The sequence below is a fragment of the Dendropsophus ebraccatus genome, chromosome 7 (assembly GCF_027789765.1).
Source record: "Dendropsophus ebraccatus isolate aDenEbr1 chromosome 7, aDenEbr1.pat, whole genome shotgun sequence".
Lineage (NCBI taxonomy): Eukaryota > Metazoa > Chordata > Amphibia > Anura > Hylidae > Dendropsophus > Dendropsophus ebraccatus.
Window position 1 is genome coordinate 45,097,430 of NC_091460.1, and position 15,590 is coordinate 45,113,019.

Consider the following 15,590-nt stretch of genomic DNA (forward strand, 5'->3'; position numbering starts at 1 on the left):
TGGGGTCCGTTCAGCAGGTAATGCAGTTATTGTCCTAAAAAACTACTTTTAAACTTGCAGCCCTGTGTCAAACTGGCGTGGCCCAGAGTGTCTGTGCATTGGGCTGGCACAACCTCACTGTCCCTCCTCCCCACCCTCTTCATCATTAGGAATGCTCCAGGCAGATTTTCTCCTTTTCCTCACCTGTGTGAACACTGCACATGGGCTGGATCGTTAAAGCACCTGTGCAGTGTTCTGTGCAGAGGAATAGGAAAAATCCTGCCAGTGGCATTCCTAATCATAAGGCGGGTGGGGAGAAGGGACGGAGGGGTGGTGCAAGGTCAGGGCACAGATATTTTAGGCCACGGATGTTTGGCACAGGGCTGCAATTTTAAAAGTAGTTTTTTAGGACAATAACTGCATCACCTGCCGAATGGACCCCAGGACAGATCTTGGATTACAATCAGCTATCCGAAGTTACAAGTGGTTTTGGGGGACAGATTGTGGCTACAGAGTCGCTTTAACTCTTTTATATAGGTGCCCGGTGCCAGGTTAAAGATTGTATGTATACATTTAGGTACATGTAACCCCTATTACCGTCTCCCTCCACCTCCCAGGGGTCGTTGCTGTCTTTCTTGCATTTGTTTAATATTTATTTTTTATCCTATGTAATCCACAAAGAATATATTTTTGCAGTTATTTTGAAGCATTGTTTATTTCATTTTCTTTATCTTTATTTTCTTACCTTAGGTGTCTAACATATACTTTTTTGTTGGTTCTGATTTAGATTATGGTAATCTTTACTTTCAACTTCACCTACTTAGATAATATTCCATGTGATTGCTCTGAAAACTATGCTCAGCACATGCACAGATTTTTTGGATTCTGGCTGCCTCTGTGGCTTATCTGAGCTTTTAAAAGCCCAAGCACACAGCCCTCAGTACATGAAGTTGAAAGTAAATCATAGTGGGTGTCAACCAAGCAGCTGGAGGCTAATAGAAGTGAGCACAGGGGTGTTGCGGGCAAGCTGTGGGCTTTTGCATCCAGATGTAATACCCCATGGCTTTTGAAGCTCATTTCCATATTCTTTTCCAGGTGAAATAGTTCCCCTCCTTCTCTCAATAAGCTCCCATTTTCTCTTTGAATTTAACAAGATGGGCATCAAGGATATGGACTTAAGTGACATCCTGCAACTCATTGCAGCCACCCATGGCACTGCTCCAGTCTCTGACGGAGTGGGCAGCCGGTCTGTGACGTTGCAGCTGGAAGATGACAGCCGACGTTACAGCTGGAAAATTACAGAAAACGTCCGTCAGCAGGAGCGGCACTACGGAGGCACAGGGACTGTTAAGTATACCATGTTTATTATTTTCCCACATCTCTTGCCTGTCTCTCTCTTTTTTTCCATAGGACTTCTCTTTTAACTTTATATTGTTGTATTGTATTATTAATGACAGGTACACTTTAAAATAAATAAAAACATAATTAAAAAGAAAACTTTAACAAGCTGGTGTACATGTTCACTTTTTGAATTTATTTACAGATGTAAAGAGAATCCACAAACAACATGTACATAACTGAGTACACAAAGTAGTTTACTGTAGTGCGCGGAATATGCATAATTTCACCATGAAGTGCACAGATATAGCTTAAGTAGTAGACCTAACAAGATAACATCAGAGTTGCATATGACCTTGTATTACTGTACAGTAGAAAAAGGGAGGACGGATTTGGCAATTAAACATTAAATAAATACATAGAATAAATCAACACACCACCATTTACCATCCAAGGGTCATGTATGTAGAACAATATGACTCATTCCGACTGGGCTCCTGGCCCATTATGGTTCCCCATTTTGTAACCGTGGATAGAAAGCTTTCCCCTTAATGCTTTTTTTATGACCTATTTTCCCATCCCTTTGCTAACAACACAGTTTCTCTATAAAATGGAGTCATATATAGCTTCCCCTCGCCCAGTTGGAGGGTTGACGTCGCCAACAATGGTTTGTCTCTTTCCAAGGGCGGAATATCCTAAACTGCCTCTGGTATATTCAAGCTTGACATCTATTATGGAAAGGACAGCAATCAGACTGGTTCCCCTATGCCTTATAAAGAGGAGGAGTTCTCCTTGGGTTCATAGGGAAGGGGAATGTTAATCCTGTGTCTTCCTGCACTTCTGTACCTGTAGCAGATAGGACGCAGCTATGATATAAATGCCCTTCACTTCAAAAAAGGGTGAATAACTGTTTTACAGTCCTTAGTGGCTACATATAAATTAACCAACCATTGTTAAAAAAAAACTTTATTATATAAAAAAATATAAAATAATATAATGTACATAGTACTGTAGCGATGAATCGGTTCTGCTAACTTTTGCCAGTCCACAAATTAGAAAGTTGACCCAGCTTGTACAATCCATATGCAGTATAAGCAGATGAAAAAGAAACCTCGACAAGCTTTGTAAAGTTAAAATTTTAAATATAGAAGCATTTATGTATAGCAAAAAAAATAAAGTAAAAACTATTTTTTACAGTCAACAAAGCCAATTATTCTATCTTAGCAACTTGAGCCCTGTACCATTGAGAAGAAGAATGTGCAGAGCGAACCCCAGGAGTCTCCACAATACTCCTTGGCTAATCTTCTCTTCTCCAGTACATCTGGATCCTCTACACACTCTTTAGTTGGTTCAGTCGTGTCGATGTTTGTTGCTGGTTTAGGTTCTTCCTGCTCCTTGTGTTCAGGGTTTAGCACTGCCACAGTTGGGAGCAGGTACTTGAGGTGGGCCTCAGCTGGTCCTTTTTTACACTCTTTAGATTTTAGGACAGCTTTTGGATCCAGGCAAATGTTCTTCTGCTTTCTTAGAGCCCGAGTAATTTGCTTCCAGTAATTCTTCTCATTTGCCACATAGTTTGGGCATGTTGTAGGGTTCCCTCCAAAGGTGCAGAATACGTTTGTTTCCCCCTTAGTACATTCAACATTTAAAGCCACAGTCTCAGTCCCAGACACAGACCAGGTGCATTCTGCTTTGTCTTTACTGACAAATTTTCCTTGAAGTGATCCTCTCCCTCCTTTAGAGCCTCTCTCTTTTTCTCCATTACGAGTGGGAGATTTTGGCTTTTCCTCTTTACCTGCTCCTTTCTGTCTGTCTTTCTTTCCTTCTCTTTGCTTATTTCCCTCTACCTGAAGAATCAGTGAGATCAGGAGGGTCGCCACAGTAAGCAAGGCAAACCTATTCAGCTTCATGATGTGCTGCTATTCGTGAGAAAGGAAAAGATGACATTATTAGTATACCTGCCTATAAAGTATAGTCAATGCCTATATGTAGTAATATAAATTATAGATGAAAATTACACTGAAAAGTCTATGATATTTACATCCCTTGGCCCGATCCATAACTTTTCCAAGGAAATGTTTGATTCTCATTCAAATAAGTGTAGCCCTATCATTCTGGAAATCAGGTGTAGCCATAACAAATTTTCCATCAGTCATTGTCTCACAAGTATCTATCACATACCAGAACATCATTTCAAGCAGATTTTCCCTTGACATGTCTGATATGTTAAATGTCAATGATACAGGGCTTGGGTAGGGCCAAGTGAAAAGTTGTGACATGATGTGATGGTGTGCCAGGATAGGAATGCATTGATTTGTATAAGGGATAAAAATGCACCTAGGCAGAGATTGCACAGTGCTGAAACTTAGATGCTTTTTGAACGTGACATTTATTTTATGTATGACTAAAGTAGGGGAAAGTTGAATCATACAGTAATATGACTCCAAAGTCCTACCCTTGCCTTAAAGCAACACCTGAGGCAAAACTTATTCCCTGTGATCTTTCTAGTGCCTAGGCTAAGTAGATTCAATGAACATGTTAGAGATAATACCTGTGACATGCACCTCCCTATGAGGCATAAAACAAAGGGGTAGTTCACAAAAAATCAACTGGTGCCAGAAAGTGACAGAAATTTGTAGTTTATTTCTGTTAAAAAATATTAATGCTTCAAGTACTTATCAGCTGCTGTATGTCCTGCAGGAAGTGGTGGATTCTTTCTAGTCTGACACAGTGCTCTCTGCTGCCACCTCTGTGCATGTCAGGAACTGTCCAGAGCAGTAGCAAATCCCCAAAGAAAACCTATCCTGCTCTCCAGACTGGAAAAAAATACCACTTTCAGCAAAACATACAGCAGCTGGTAAGTACTGGGAGACTTGATAATTTTTAGTAGAAGTAAATTACAAATTTCGGCACCAGTTCATTTGAAAGAATTTGTTTTGTCAAACTACCACTATTTAAAAAAAATATATATATCTAAATTAATAAAAGTCAATAACAATACTGCAACTCCTTATCATAGAAAAGAGCATACACCGTGTCCACTGGACGTCTATGAATCTAGTTTTTATTAGCCTATCAAAAGAAATTATAGCTGCTATTTTTCTTTTATGTTATATATTATAACTTTTTCCATTTATTGGCTTATAAGAAAATTCAAAAAGTGCAGAGTTATGTGCCGCCATATAGTGCCATGCTATCAGGAGATTACTATGCAGTAATAACGCTATGCGTACCGTGTGGTTTGATGGTTTCCTCCTCGGATGTGTTCTCCTTCAGTGTGGTGTCACATGTGTTTCTAGTTGTAAATGAGAGGTATTTATAAGGTGTAGAGGACACACCTAAGCTCGGGATTACGACACAGTCTTCCAATATTTGTTTCAGACACACCTCCTGGATATAGGCCAGTATATAAGATGTGCTACCTGACAACCGTAATACTGGATTTCCTTTTGTTGTTTCATTGTTAGCTGCCAATTACCGTCTTAGTAGTTGCTGCCAGGAAGCCTTTCATGTCTCCACACCAGCATAAGCCCTCTTCCGGGCTCTACCTGTAATGCAAGCATCTGCACTATGCAGGAAAGCTGGTTTTCTTGTTCTCTCCGCACAGACTTTTTTTTTTACTACTAATATGTTTAGACTTGTTTTATTGTCTTTTTTACTTTATTACAGTTCTAATTTCATCCCAAGCTACCTTGAACATTGATAAGGAAACTCACAATTGGAAGTGCATGCAGGTAGACCTATATACAATATAGGTATAGCTAGAGATATAACTGGTAGGAAGAAAGTGAGACCATATCTATATACTGTGTCCAGTTCTGAGACCTCACCTACAAATAAGATATTGATAACTGAGCGGGTATTATTGATAATAGAACGGGTCCAATGAAAAATTACAGGATCGCTCTCCAATATATACCAATTTTTGTTTAGTGCTCTTTTAATGCATTCATTAAGGGGAGTATTTTTAAAAGAGAAACAAAACCTTTTTTCTTTTTTAATTTGTTTTTTAGGTCTTCTTTTAAGTAAGTTGTCTCTGTCTACACTTTCTGCTCTTTTTAAAGCCTTCTTTAAGATCTCTAGGGTAACCCCGCTCCTGTAGTCTGGCCAATAGATCAATCGCTTGCTGTAAATATGTATTAGGATCACTATTTATTCTTTTTAATCGTACTAATTGCCCATATTGAATAACTTCTTTTACTGAACTAGGGTGGGAGCTATTATAATGCAAAAGGTTGTAGGTTTTCTGTATCCTTCTGTATATATTACACCATTATCAACCTTAACTGTAACATCTAAAAAATCCAGGGTACTACCACCAAACTCCCGTAAAAAACATATTCATATTCATATTAGATGCTCAATAAAAGCCCTAAATTCAGTTTCATCACCCTCCCAAATGATACAGACATCATCCATAAATCTAGCATAGTATTTTATCTTATGAATGAAAAGGTTATTGATGGCGTATATACTGTATAGTGTTTCTCAAAAATAGCCAGAAAAAGATTGGCGTAAACACATGCAGCTGGCGTGCCCATGGCCGTGCCCGCCTGCTGCCTATACCACTCGTTATTAAACCTAAAATTATTGTTTTCCAGAATAAACAATAAAGAATCACAAACAAACTTTCAAAAGGATTAAATTTTGGTTTAGCAGAAAATTTTGATTTGGCATGTTTTGAAGTGGATTTGTTTAAATCTATGAGAAAGGTTAATTTGTTCAAATTCTTTTCCACAGCACAGAAGCAACCAAAAGGGGAAATTAAGGAGGGAGAGAGCCCTGTCACTATCGGTCCTTTAGGTTTCTTCCCTATAATGAATATCACAGAGGAGGAAAGAGAATGTTTGAACATTCTGGATGCGTTAGAAAATGAGGCATTAGGGCTAGAAAGTAATACCACTACTCCCGTAGAGGATCACAGTCATTTTAATGGAGGTAAACCCCTCTACTTTCTGTCCACCCATTGAATCAGGAGGAACTATTGACTTGTTTACTAAGTCGGTCATTAACCCCTTAGTGACCGCCGATACGGCTTTCTACGGCGGTCACTAATGGGCCTTATTCTGCTGCCATCAGCTTTTTACGGCGATGGCAGAGAATAAGGCTGCGGGGCCGGGACGGCCCCCACCCCATCCCCCCGGCTACCGGAGGTAGCTGAGGGGTTGGGGCAGTGTGTGAGGTCCGTCCCGGCCCCCCCCCCTTACCGACGATCGCCGCTATTAACGTTATAGCGGCGACCGTCGGTAAATGAGAGTACCGGTGCCGCCGCCACCTTTCATCTCCCCCCGCCGTGAATCTACGGCGGGGGGAGATGAAATAAGTATCCCCCAGACCTCAGATCAGCCCCCCCTAGTGCCCCGATAACTAACCCCCCTCCCCCGGCGGCCATCATTTCCAAGATGGCCGCCGCTATCGCTGTGAACCGACTAACGTCGGTTCACAGCGATTAAAAGGTTAAAATGAATGAAAGCCCCATGCTCTCCGCCACCGGAGGTAGCGGAGAGCATGGGGCAGTCATCGGGGACCCCCCTGTGGGGTCCCGGTACAAGCGATCAGCGGTATATACTATATACCGCTGATCGCTTGTGCCATGTGCTCCCGGCACTTTTTATCCCCTGTCACCATGAATGATTGGTGACAGGGGATAAAAAGTGATGTCCCCCCACCCCCCAAGTCGCCCCCCACCCCCCCTGTCACCCCCCCTGTCACCCCCGTCCCCCAGTCACCCTCCCTTCCCCATATACTCACCGGATCCACGGAGCTCCTTCCTCCTCGACGTCCTGGCTGGTTATGAAGTGCGCATGCGCTTCACAACCAGCCAACTCTGAAAATTTAAAGTGACAGAGACCAATTTGGTCTCTGTCACTGAACTATGATTACTGAGATAGAAAATATCACAATAATCATAGTAATACAGTGAAAATGAATATGTAAAGTACAAAAAGTGACAAACATACAAAAAAATAAAACACACACTTTTTATTATAGTAATAATTGCAGTTTACTCCCAAATTACCCCTAACCCCCCCCAGATTACCCGTAACCACCGCACGTTGCCCGTAACCACCGCACGTTGTCCGTAACCACCGCACGTTGCCCGTAACCACCGCACGTTGTCCGTAACCACCGCACGTTGCCCGTAACCACCGCACGTTGCCCGTAACCACCGCACGTTGCCCGTAACCACCGCACGTTGCCCGTAACCACCGCAAATTGCCAGTGACCCCCTCCAGATTGCCCGTAACCACCCCAAATTACATGTACCCACCCCAGATTACCTATAAGCACTTCAGTTTATCAGTAACAATCCCAGATTGTCTGTAACCCTTCCAGGTTGCACATAACCCCCCCAGGTTCCCCGTAATCACGCCAGATTACATGTAACCCCCCCAGATTGCACGTAACCACTGCGCGTTGCCTCTGACCACGCCACGATGCCTCTGACCACGCCACGATGCCTCTGACCACGCCACAATGCCTCTGACCACCGCACGTCGCCTCTGACCACCGCACGTCGCCTCTGACCACCGCACGTCGCCTCTGACCACCGCACGTCGCCTCTGACCACCGCACCTTGCCTCTGACCACCCCAAATTGCCAATGACCCCCTCCAGATTGCGGTGCCCATGTCAGATTACAGGTACCCACCCCAGATTGCCTATAAGAACTTCAGTTTATCCGTAACCACCCCACATTGCCCGTAACCACCCCAGATTGTCAGTAAGCACTGCAGGTTGCGCGTAACCACCCCACGTTGCCCGTATCCACCTCAGATTGTCTGTAAGCACTGCAGGTTGCCCGTAACCAGCCAACGTTGCCTGTAACCACCCCAGATTGTCTGTAAGCATTGCAGGTTGCCCGTAACCACCCCACGTTGCCCGTATCCACCCCAGATTGTCTGTAAGCATTGCAGGTTGCCCGTAACCACCCCACGTTTCCCGTAACCATCCCAGATTGTCTGTAAGCACAGCAGGTTGCCCGTAACCAGCCCACGTTGCCCGTTACCAGCCCACGTTGCCTGTAACCAGCCCACGTTGCCTGTAACCAGCCCACGTTGCCTGTAACCACCCCGCGTTGCCTGTAACCACCCCACGTTGCCTGTAACCACAGCAGGTTGCCCGTGACCACCCCATGTTGTCCGTAACCACCCCAGATTACCTGTAACCACCTCAGGTTGCCCATAACCACCCCTGGTTGTCCGTAACCACCCCACATTACCTGTAATCTAATTTTTTTTATCTTATTTTAGTAACTGCGCTATTCTAATAACCATTACTAGCTGCGGTTTTGCTCCTGTAAATCGGCGCTCCTTCCCTTCTGAGCCCTGCTGTGTGCCCATACAGTGGTTTATGCCCACATATGGGGTACCGTTGTACTCAGGAGAACCTGCGTTACAGATTTTGGGGTACGTTTTCTCTCCTGTTCCTCGTCAAATTGAGAAATTTCAAACTAAACCAACATATTATTGGAAAAATTCGAGTTTTTCATTTTTACTGGCCAATTTTGAATACTTTCCTCTAATACCTGTGGGGTAAAAATGGTCACCACACCCCAAGATGAATTCTTTGAGGGGTGCTCTTTCCAAGATGTGGTGACTTTTGGGGGGAATCTATTCTGCTGACACTACAGGGGCTCTGCAAACGCACCTGGCGCTCAGAAACTTCTTCAGAAAAATCTGCACTGAAAATGCTAATTGGCGCTCCTTCCCTTCTGAGCCCGGCTGTGTGCCCATGCAGTGGTTTATGCCCACATATGGGGTACCATTGTACTCAGGAGAACCTGCTTTACATATATTGGGGTGACATTTCTCTCCTGTTCCTCGTGAAATTGAGAAATTTCAAACTAAAGGAACATATTATTGGAAAAATTCGAGTTTTTCATTTTTACTGTCTACTTTTGAATACTTTCCTCAAATACCTGTGGGGTCAAAATGCTCACCACACCCCAAAATAAATTCTATGAGGGGTGCACTTTCCAAAATGGAGTGACTTATGGCGAGATTTTACTCCGCTAGCACTACAGGGGCGCTGCAAACGCACCTGGCGCTCAGAAACTTCTTCAGCAAAATCTGCATTGAAAAAGCTAATTGGCGCTCCTTCCCTTTTGAGCCCTCCTGTGTGCCCATGCAGTGGTTTACGCCCACATATGGGGTACCATTGTACTCAGGAGAACCTGCATTACAAATTTTGTGGTACTTTTTTCCTCTTGTTCCTCGTGAAATTGAGAAATTTCAAACTAAAAGAACATAATATTGGAAAAATTCGAGTTTTTCATTTTTACTGTCTACTTTTGAATACTTTCCTCAAATACCTGTGGGGTCAAAATGCTCACCACACCCCAAAATAAATTCTATGAGGGGTGCACTTTCCAAAATGGAGTGACTTATGGCGAGATTTTACTCCGCTAGCACTACAGGGGCTCTGCAAACGCACCTGGCGCTCGGAAACTTCTGCAGCAAAATCTGCATTGAAAAAGCTAATTGGCGCTCCTTCCCTTCTGAGCCCTCCTGTGTGCCCATGCAGTGGTTTATGCCCACATATGGGGTACCATTGTACTCAGGAGAACCTGTGTTACAAATTTTGGGGTACTTTTTTCCTCTTGTTCCTCGTGAAATTGAGAAATTTCAAACTAAACGAACATATTATTGGAAGAATTCAAGTTTTTCATTTTTACTGTCTTCTTTTGAATACTTTCCTGTAATACCTGTGGGGTCAAAATGGTCACCACACACCAAGATGAATTCTTTGAGGGGTGTACTTTCCAAAATGGGGTGACTTATGGGGGTTTTTCTCTCTGCTGACACTACAGGGGCACTACAAACGCACCTGGCGCTCAGAAACTTCTTCAGCAAAATCTGCATTGGAAAAGCTAATTGGCGCTCCCTTCCTTCTGAGCCCTGCTGTGTGCCCATACAGTGGTTTACGCCCACATATGGGGTACCGTTGTACTCAAGAGAACCTGCATTACAAATTTTGGGGTGCTTTTTGTCTCATATTCCTTTTGAAAATGAGAAACTTTAATCTAAACGTATATATTATTGGAAAATTTAAATTTTCAATTTTTTTACTGCCTTATTGTGAATACTTTCCTCCAGCCCCTGTAGGGTTAAAATGCTCATTATACCCCTAGATTAATTCTTTAAGGTGTGTAGTTTCCAAAATGGGGTCACTTATGGGGGTTTTCAGGATACCAGACTTCTAAATCCATTTAAAAAAAGAACTGGTCCCTAAAAAAATCTGTTTCACGAAAATGTGATAATTTGCTGATAAATTTCTAAGCCCCATAACACCCTAAAAAAGTAAAATATGTTTACCAAATTATGCCAGAATAAAGAAGACATATTGGTAATGTGACTTAGTAACTAATTTATGTGCTACGACTTTCTTTTTTTAGAAGCAGAGAATTTCAAAGTTCATAAAATGCTAATTTTTTAAATTTTTCATGATATTTTGATGTTTTTCGCAAAAAACACACAAAGTAGTGACCAAATTTTGCCACTAACATAAAGTGCCATATGTCACGAAAAAACAATCTCAGAATCGCTAGCATACGTTAAAGCATCACTGAGCTATGAGAGCATAAAGTGAGACAGGTCAGATTTTGAAAAATTAGCCTGGTCATTAAGGCCCAAACTAGCTGCAGCACAAAGGGGTTAATGATGTTAAATGTCTTATGTACCCTCCCGCTAGTAAGAATTTATCGGACAAAGAAACCAGGGCATTAAATTGGCTCAAAAATCGTCCGGACCTGATAGTGAGGAAAGCGGATAAGGGTGGTATGACAGTGGTAATGTCCCGTATTCAATACGATACTGAAGCTATGAGACAATTAAATGATGTTAGGGTGTACACTAAGTTACCATCTGACCCTACATGTAGAACCATAGATAAATTGAGGACTCTGTTACGGTCCTCAGTAGATACAGGAGTCTTATCTGAAAAAACTGCTAATAGACTCCTCCCTATCTCTCCCAAGAAGGCAAAATGGTAATATTTGCCTAAAGTGCATAAGTCACTGACCAATCCCCCAGGCCGCCCTATTGTGGCCAGGATTGGTTCAGTGACGGAGGCACTGTCCAAGTATATTGATTGGTTGCTTCGCCCCCTGCTGCCTACTATACCCTCGTATCTTAAAGATACAAATGATTTTTTACTTTCTTTACAGAATGTATCTTGGCAGGATTCTTACAGGCTAGTCTCTCTGGGCGTCGAGAGCCTGTACACCCGCATCCCCCATGATGCGGGTGTACAGGCGATCGATGAGTTCCTGAGGAGTACAGAGAAGTCAGAAGCATTTAGAAAGTTTGTTTGTGATTCTTTATTGTTTATTCTGGAAAACAATAATTTTAGGTTTAATAACGAGTGGTATAGGCAGCAGGCGGGCACGGCCATGGGCACGCCAGCTGCATGTGTTTACGCCAATCTTTTTCTGGCTATTTTTGAGAAACACTATACAGTATATACGCCATCAATAACCTTTTCATTCATAAGATAAAATACTATGCTAGATTTATGGATGATGTCTGTATCATTTGGGATGGTGATGAAACTGAATTTAGGGCTTTTATTGAGCATCTAAACATAATAAATAATATGAATATGTTTTTTACGGGAGTTTGGTGGTAGTACCCTGGATTTTTTAGATGTTACAGTTAAGGTTGATAATGGTGTAATACATACAGAAGGATACAGAAAACCTACATCCCGAAACATACTTTTGCATTATAATAGCTCCCACCCTAGTTCAGTAACAGAAGCTATTCCATATGGGCAATTAGTACGATTAAAAAGAATAAATAGTGATCCTAATACATATTTACAGCAAGCGAATGATCTATTGGCCAGACTACAGGAGCGGGGTTACCCTAAAGAGGTCTTAAAGAAGGCTTTAAAAAGAGCAGAAAGTGTAGACAGAGACAACTTACTTAAAAGAAGACCTAAAAAAAAAAAGAAAAAAGGTTTTGTTTCTCTTTTAAAAATACTCCCCTTAATGAATGCACTAACAAAAATTGGTATATATTGGAGAGCGATCCTGTATTAAGAGAAGTTGCTAACCGCAGACCATTGGTCACACACAGGAGAAACCGCACGATTGGTGACAATGTGAACAATGGCTTGAGAAAACCGCAGGTAAATTGGTTGGAAAATATGATACCTAAAGGAAATAAGAAATGTCATCAATGCTCTTTTTGTTCTCAAAATTTAGCAGTTAACACTTTAATGCTGAGAGGCAAGAAATGGGAAGTTAGACAACTAATTACCTGCCAAAGCACGTACATTGTGTATGTAATTATATGCCCCTGTAAACAATATTACATTGGGAAAACAAAGAGGAAGTTATTCCATAGAATTAGGGACCATTTTTACTCTTTCACTACTGGAATGGGTGCAACAAAACTTACTGAACATGTATAATACTGTACATAATGGGGATAAAAAGGTACTTATGTTTGCAGGGCTACAAAGGGTTCACGTACTGGAGGGGGGCGGAGATAGGCATTCCCTGCTGCTAAGAAAAGAAGCGTTTCTTATAGCATATTTTGAAGCTACTGGCCCATTGGGCTTTAATGAAAAAAAAATGAATTTAATGCCTTCTTATGAATTGTTTTTAACGTGTTTTAAAATTTTGCTATGTTTATGCTAATGCAGGGGGTTGAACCCTTTATATGCATAGACGCCGCATGACGCAAACACGCAGCCGTGACGAAGTACCGTACAGGTACGAAACAGCTGTAGCTGCTACGCTGATGGCGTCCTCTCACCATGTCTGTCTGCTGTGTTTGTTCTATATGAAATAAAGAAACTATCTGAAAACTTCAAGTGGGGTGAGTGCCATGTTATTTATCTTTTATGGATTGTGGTACTCCAGCTTTATATATTCAGGCGATTCAGCCCTAGCGCACAAAATGGTCGTCACTGTTTGCACACACGTGTGCCTGTCTTCCCTCGCCCTCCACAATTTTGTAAGATCTTAGTATGAAGAACTTCTCTGCAGTCCGGTGAGTTGCCACGATTTCTTTACATGTTTACATTGGGGTGCTGCCAGTTTGTCTACCTTATCGTTTATGCCGCTAAGCCCCACACTTGGAGTATAAGGTATTAACTCTTCATATCCTCGCTTGAGGTAGTGCCAGATGTTTATCTGTTTGGTGTGAATTTTTATATATTTCTGCTGCTATTTAGAAAATATTAAATATGCTATTTTTACCTGACTGCACTTCCTATGTGTCCTGCAGCATCTTTGGGTCCTCCTGTGAACGATCCTGCCACCGCTCATCTCAGCAGTGACAGCCTGCTCAGTCCATCACTGATCGAGACAGGACAGCACCACAGCCAGTGATACTACTATTTCTGTGCACAGCTCCTTCCATACTGTTTTCCTTCCTGTCATACAGCCTCTGTGTTATCTCACCAAAGCCTGTGTATGGCCATGACCATGCAACTTGTCCGTTTGATAGACATTTTTCTACAAATTAAACTGCCAAAAAGATGTTGTATGGTCGTGGCTTATGTGTTTTTTTCTCAGACTACTGCAGACAATGCATCCTGTTTTCCCTCTCTTGTACTGCTTGCTGATGAGCAGATGATGTTTTCACCCCTGAGCCAACACCAGCCAGGAGCAATGTGCAGTCATATCTATGTCAGAAGCAATAGTGTAGACAGCTATGTAAAGGAGTTATGCTGACTGTACAGCAGAAAAAAAGGACGTTGTTTATAACTATTTAGAAAGTTGCTCAATTTAGTTACTACATTCAGAAAGCAAACGAACAATAAAAAAGGAAATATTAATGTGTCCGTAGGTGAGATAAATGAGTGAGGTGAGATAAATAAATGTACTATCCAGTATACAGTTCTTTTATATACAGTTGGTTCGAAAAGTTTAGTTCACACTTACCGGATCCGCAGCTGATTTTCTGCTGCGGATCCGCAGCAGATCTGCAGCAGGTTTCATTTGAATAACTGAACACAGCATCAAATCTGCACCATCAAATCTGCTGCAGATCTGCTGCGTATCTGCTCTGGATCCTGTAAGTGTGAACGCACCCTTAGGCTACAAACCCACCCGGATGTCTGGCTGGAGCATATACTTCACCTGGTCCCCGCTCCGGCTTGCTGAACACACTGGGAACCGCCGAAGCAAGCCGGAGCCGGGATCAGGTAAAGTATCAGCTCCGGCGGCCGGGGGGTTAAAGGGGCAGGCTGCGGACAAACTCGCAACAGGCATGTACATCCCTGCTGCGTGTTTGTCTGCCATTGAAAGTATAGGGCCGGGATCTGCAGCGAGTCTCGCTGCAAATACACAGCGAGGGGACTCGCCGCAGATCCGGCAAGTGGGTTTGTAGCCTTAAGCATGGGTCTCCAAACTGCGGCCCTCCAGCTGTTGCAAAACTACATTTCCCATCATGCCTGGACAGCCAAATCCAAAGCTTTAGCTGTCCAGGCATGATAGGAGTTGTAGTTTCGCAACAGCTGGAGGGCCGCAGTTTGGAGACCCTTGGTTTAAGGTGTGTTCACACATACAGGATCTGCAGCAGATTTGATGGCGCAGATTTGAAGCTTCAAATTTGCTTTAAATCTGCAACTTCAAATCAGCGCCATCAAATCTGCTGCAGATCCTGTACGTGTGAATGCACCCTAAAGGATATCCATTAAGGTCTATAGGAACATATATATCCGTGTACACTTTAGTGTGATGGTGGTGTGAACCAACCCTAAGCTGTTCATGGTCCTCCAGCTGAATCATTCATTTAGGTTCTCTGGGGGTTTAGTATAGTCATTGTGTGAGCTTTTATATTTCCCATATTTAGGGTAGTTTTACACATACCATATTGCAGCGGATTTGATGGTGCAGATCCTCAGCGGATTTGAGCACAGCATCAAATCCGCACCATCAAATCTGCTGTGAATCTGCTGCAAATCTTGTACATGTGAACGCACACAGTATGATTAGTTGAAAGAAAACGGTGGAATTCTGTGTAATAGTGAGTGTTACAGGATGCAGAAACTGTCTTGCTATTACATGTCTCTTCCATGTGTGTTTTCTTTGCTGTTAGTCAGCATTGTAGTCTCTTCTTTTTTCCTCCTGATGATTGAAGAGAGGTTTCTGTCTTCCCTCACACCCACTCATTCACACCCACAGCTGTTCAAATCTGCCCCCTCTTCCTGGTTTTTGCTTTCTTTGAATGATGGGTCTGAATAATCTCAATAAATGTTTAATGTTTCACTAGTCTTTACAGTGTATAGGCGTTCATCGATGCTGTAACCGGATGGGTT

At 42.5% G+C, this 15,590-nt stretch overlaps 1 protein-coding gene and 1 long non-coding RNA gene across 3 annotated transcripts; one reads left to right on the plus strand and one right to left on the minus strand.

The window, feature by feature from the left end:
• Positions 1 to 1,492: 1,492 nt before the first annotated feature.
• FGFBP1 (fibroblast growth factor binding protein 1) lies at positions 1,493 to 4,613 on the minus strand. The gene is made up of 2 exons (XM_069976464.1): positions 4,548 to 4,613; positions 1,493 to 3,233 (listed from the first exon to the last, which is right to left on the minus strand). Exon 2 carries the CDS (start codon positions 3,222 to 3,224, stop codon positions 2,538 to 2,540), a length of 687 nt encoding a protein of 228 aa, XP_069832565.1. The 5' UTR covers positions 3,225 to 3,233; positions 4,548 to 4,613; the 3' UTR covers positions 1,493 to 2,537.
• A 368-nt stretch (positions 4,614 to 4,981) lies between these two features.
• Positions 4,982 to 13,837, plus strand: LOC138796778 (uncharacterized). 2 transcript variants are annotated; one of them, XR_011363817.1, is made up of 3 exons: positions 4,982 to 5,048; positions 12,966 to 13,141; positions 13,553 to 13,837. It is a non-coding gene; the product is annotated as an uncharacterized lncRNA (long non-coding RNA). The 2 variants fall into 2 exon arrangements; XR_011363816.1 differs by lacking the exon at positions 4,982 to 5,048 and adding an exon at positions 12,392 to 12,446.
• The last annotated feature ends 1,753 nt before the right edge of the window (positions 13,838 to 15,590 follow it).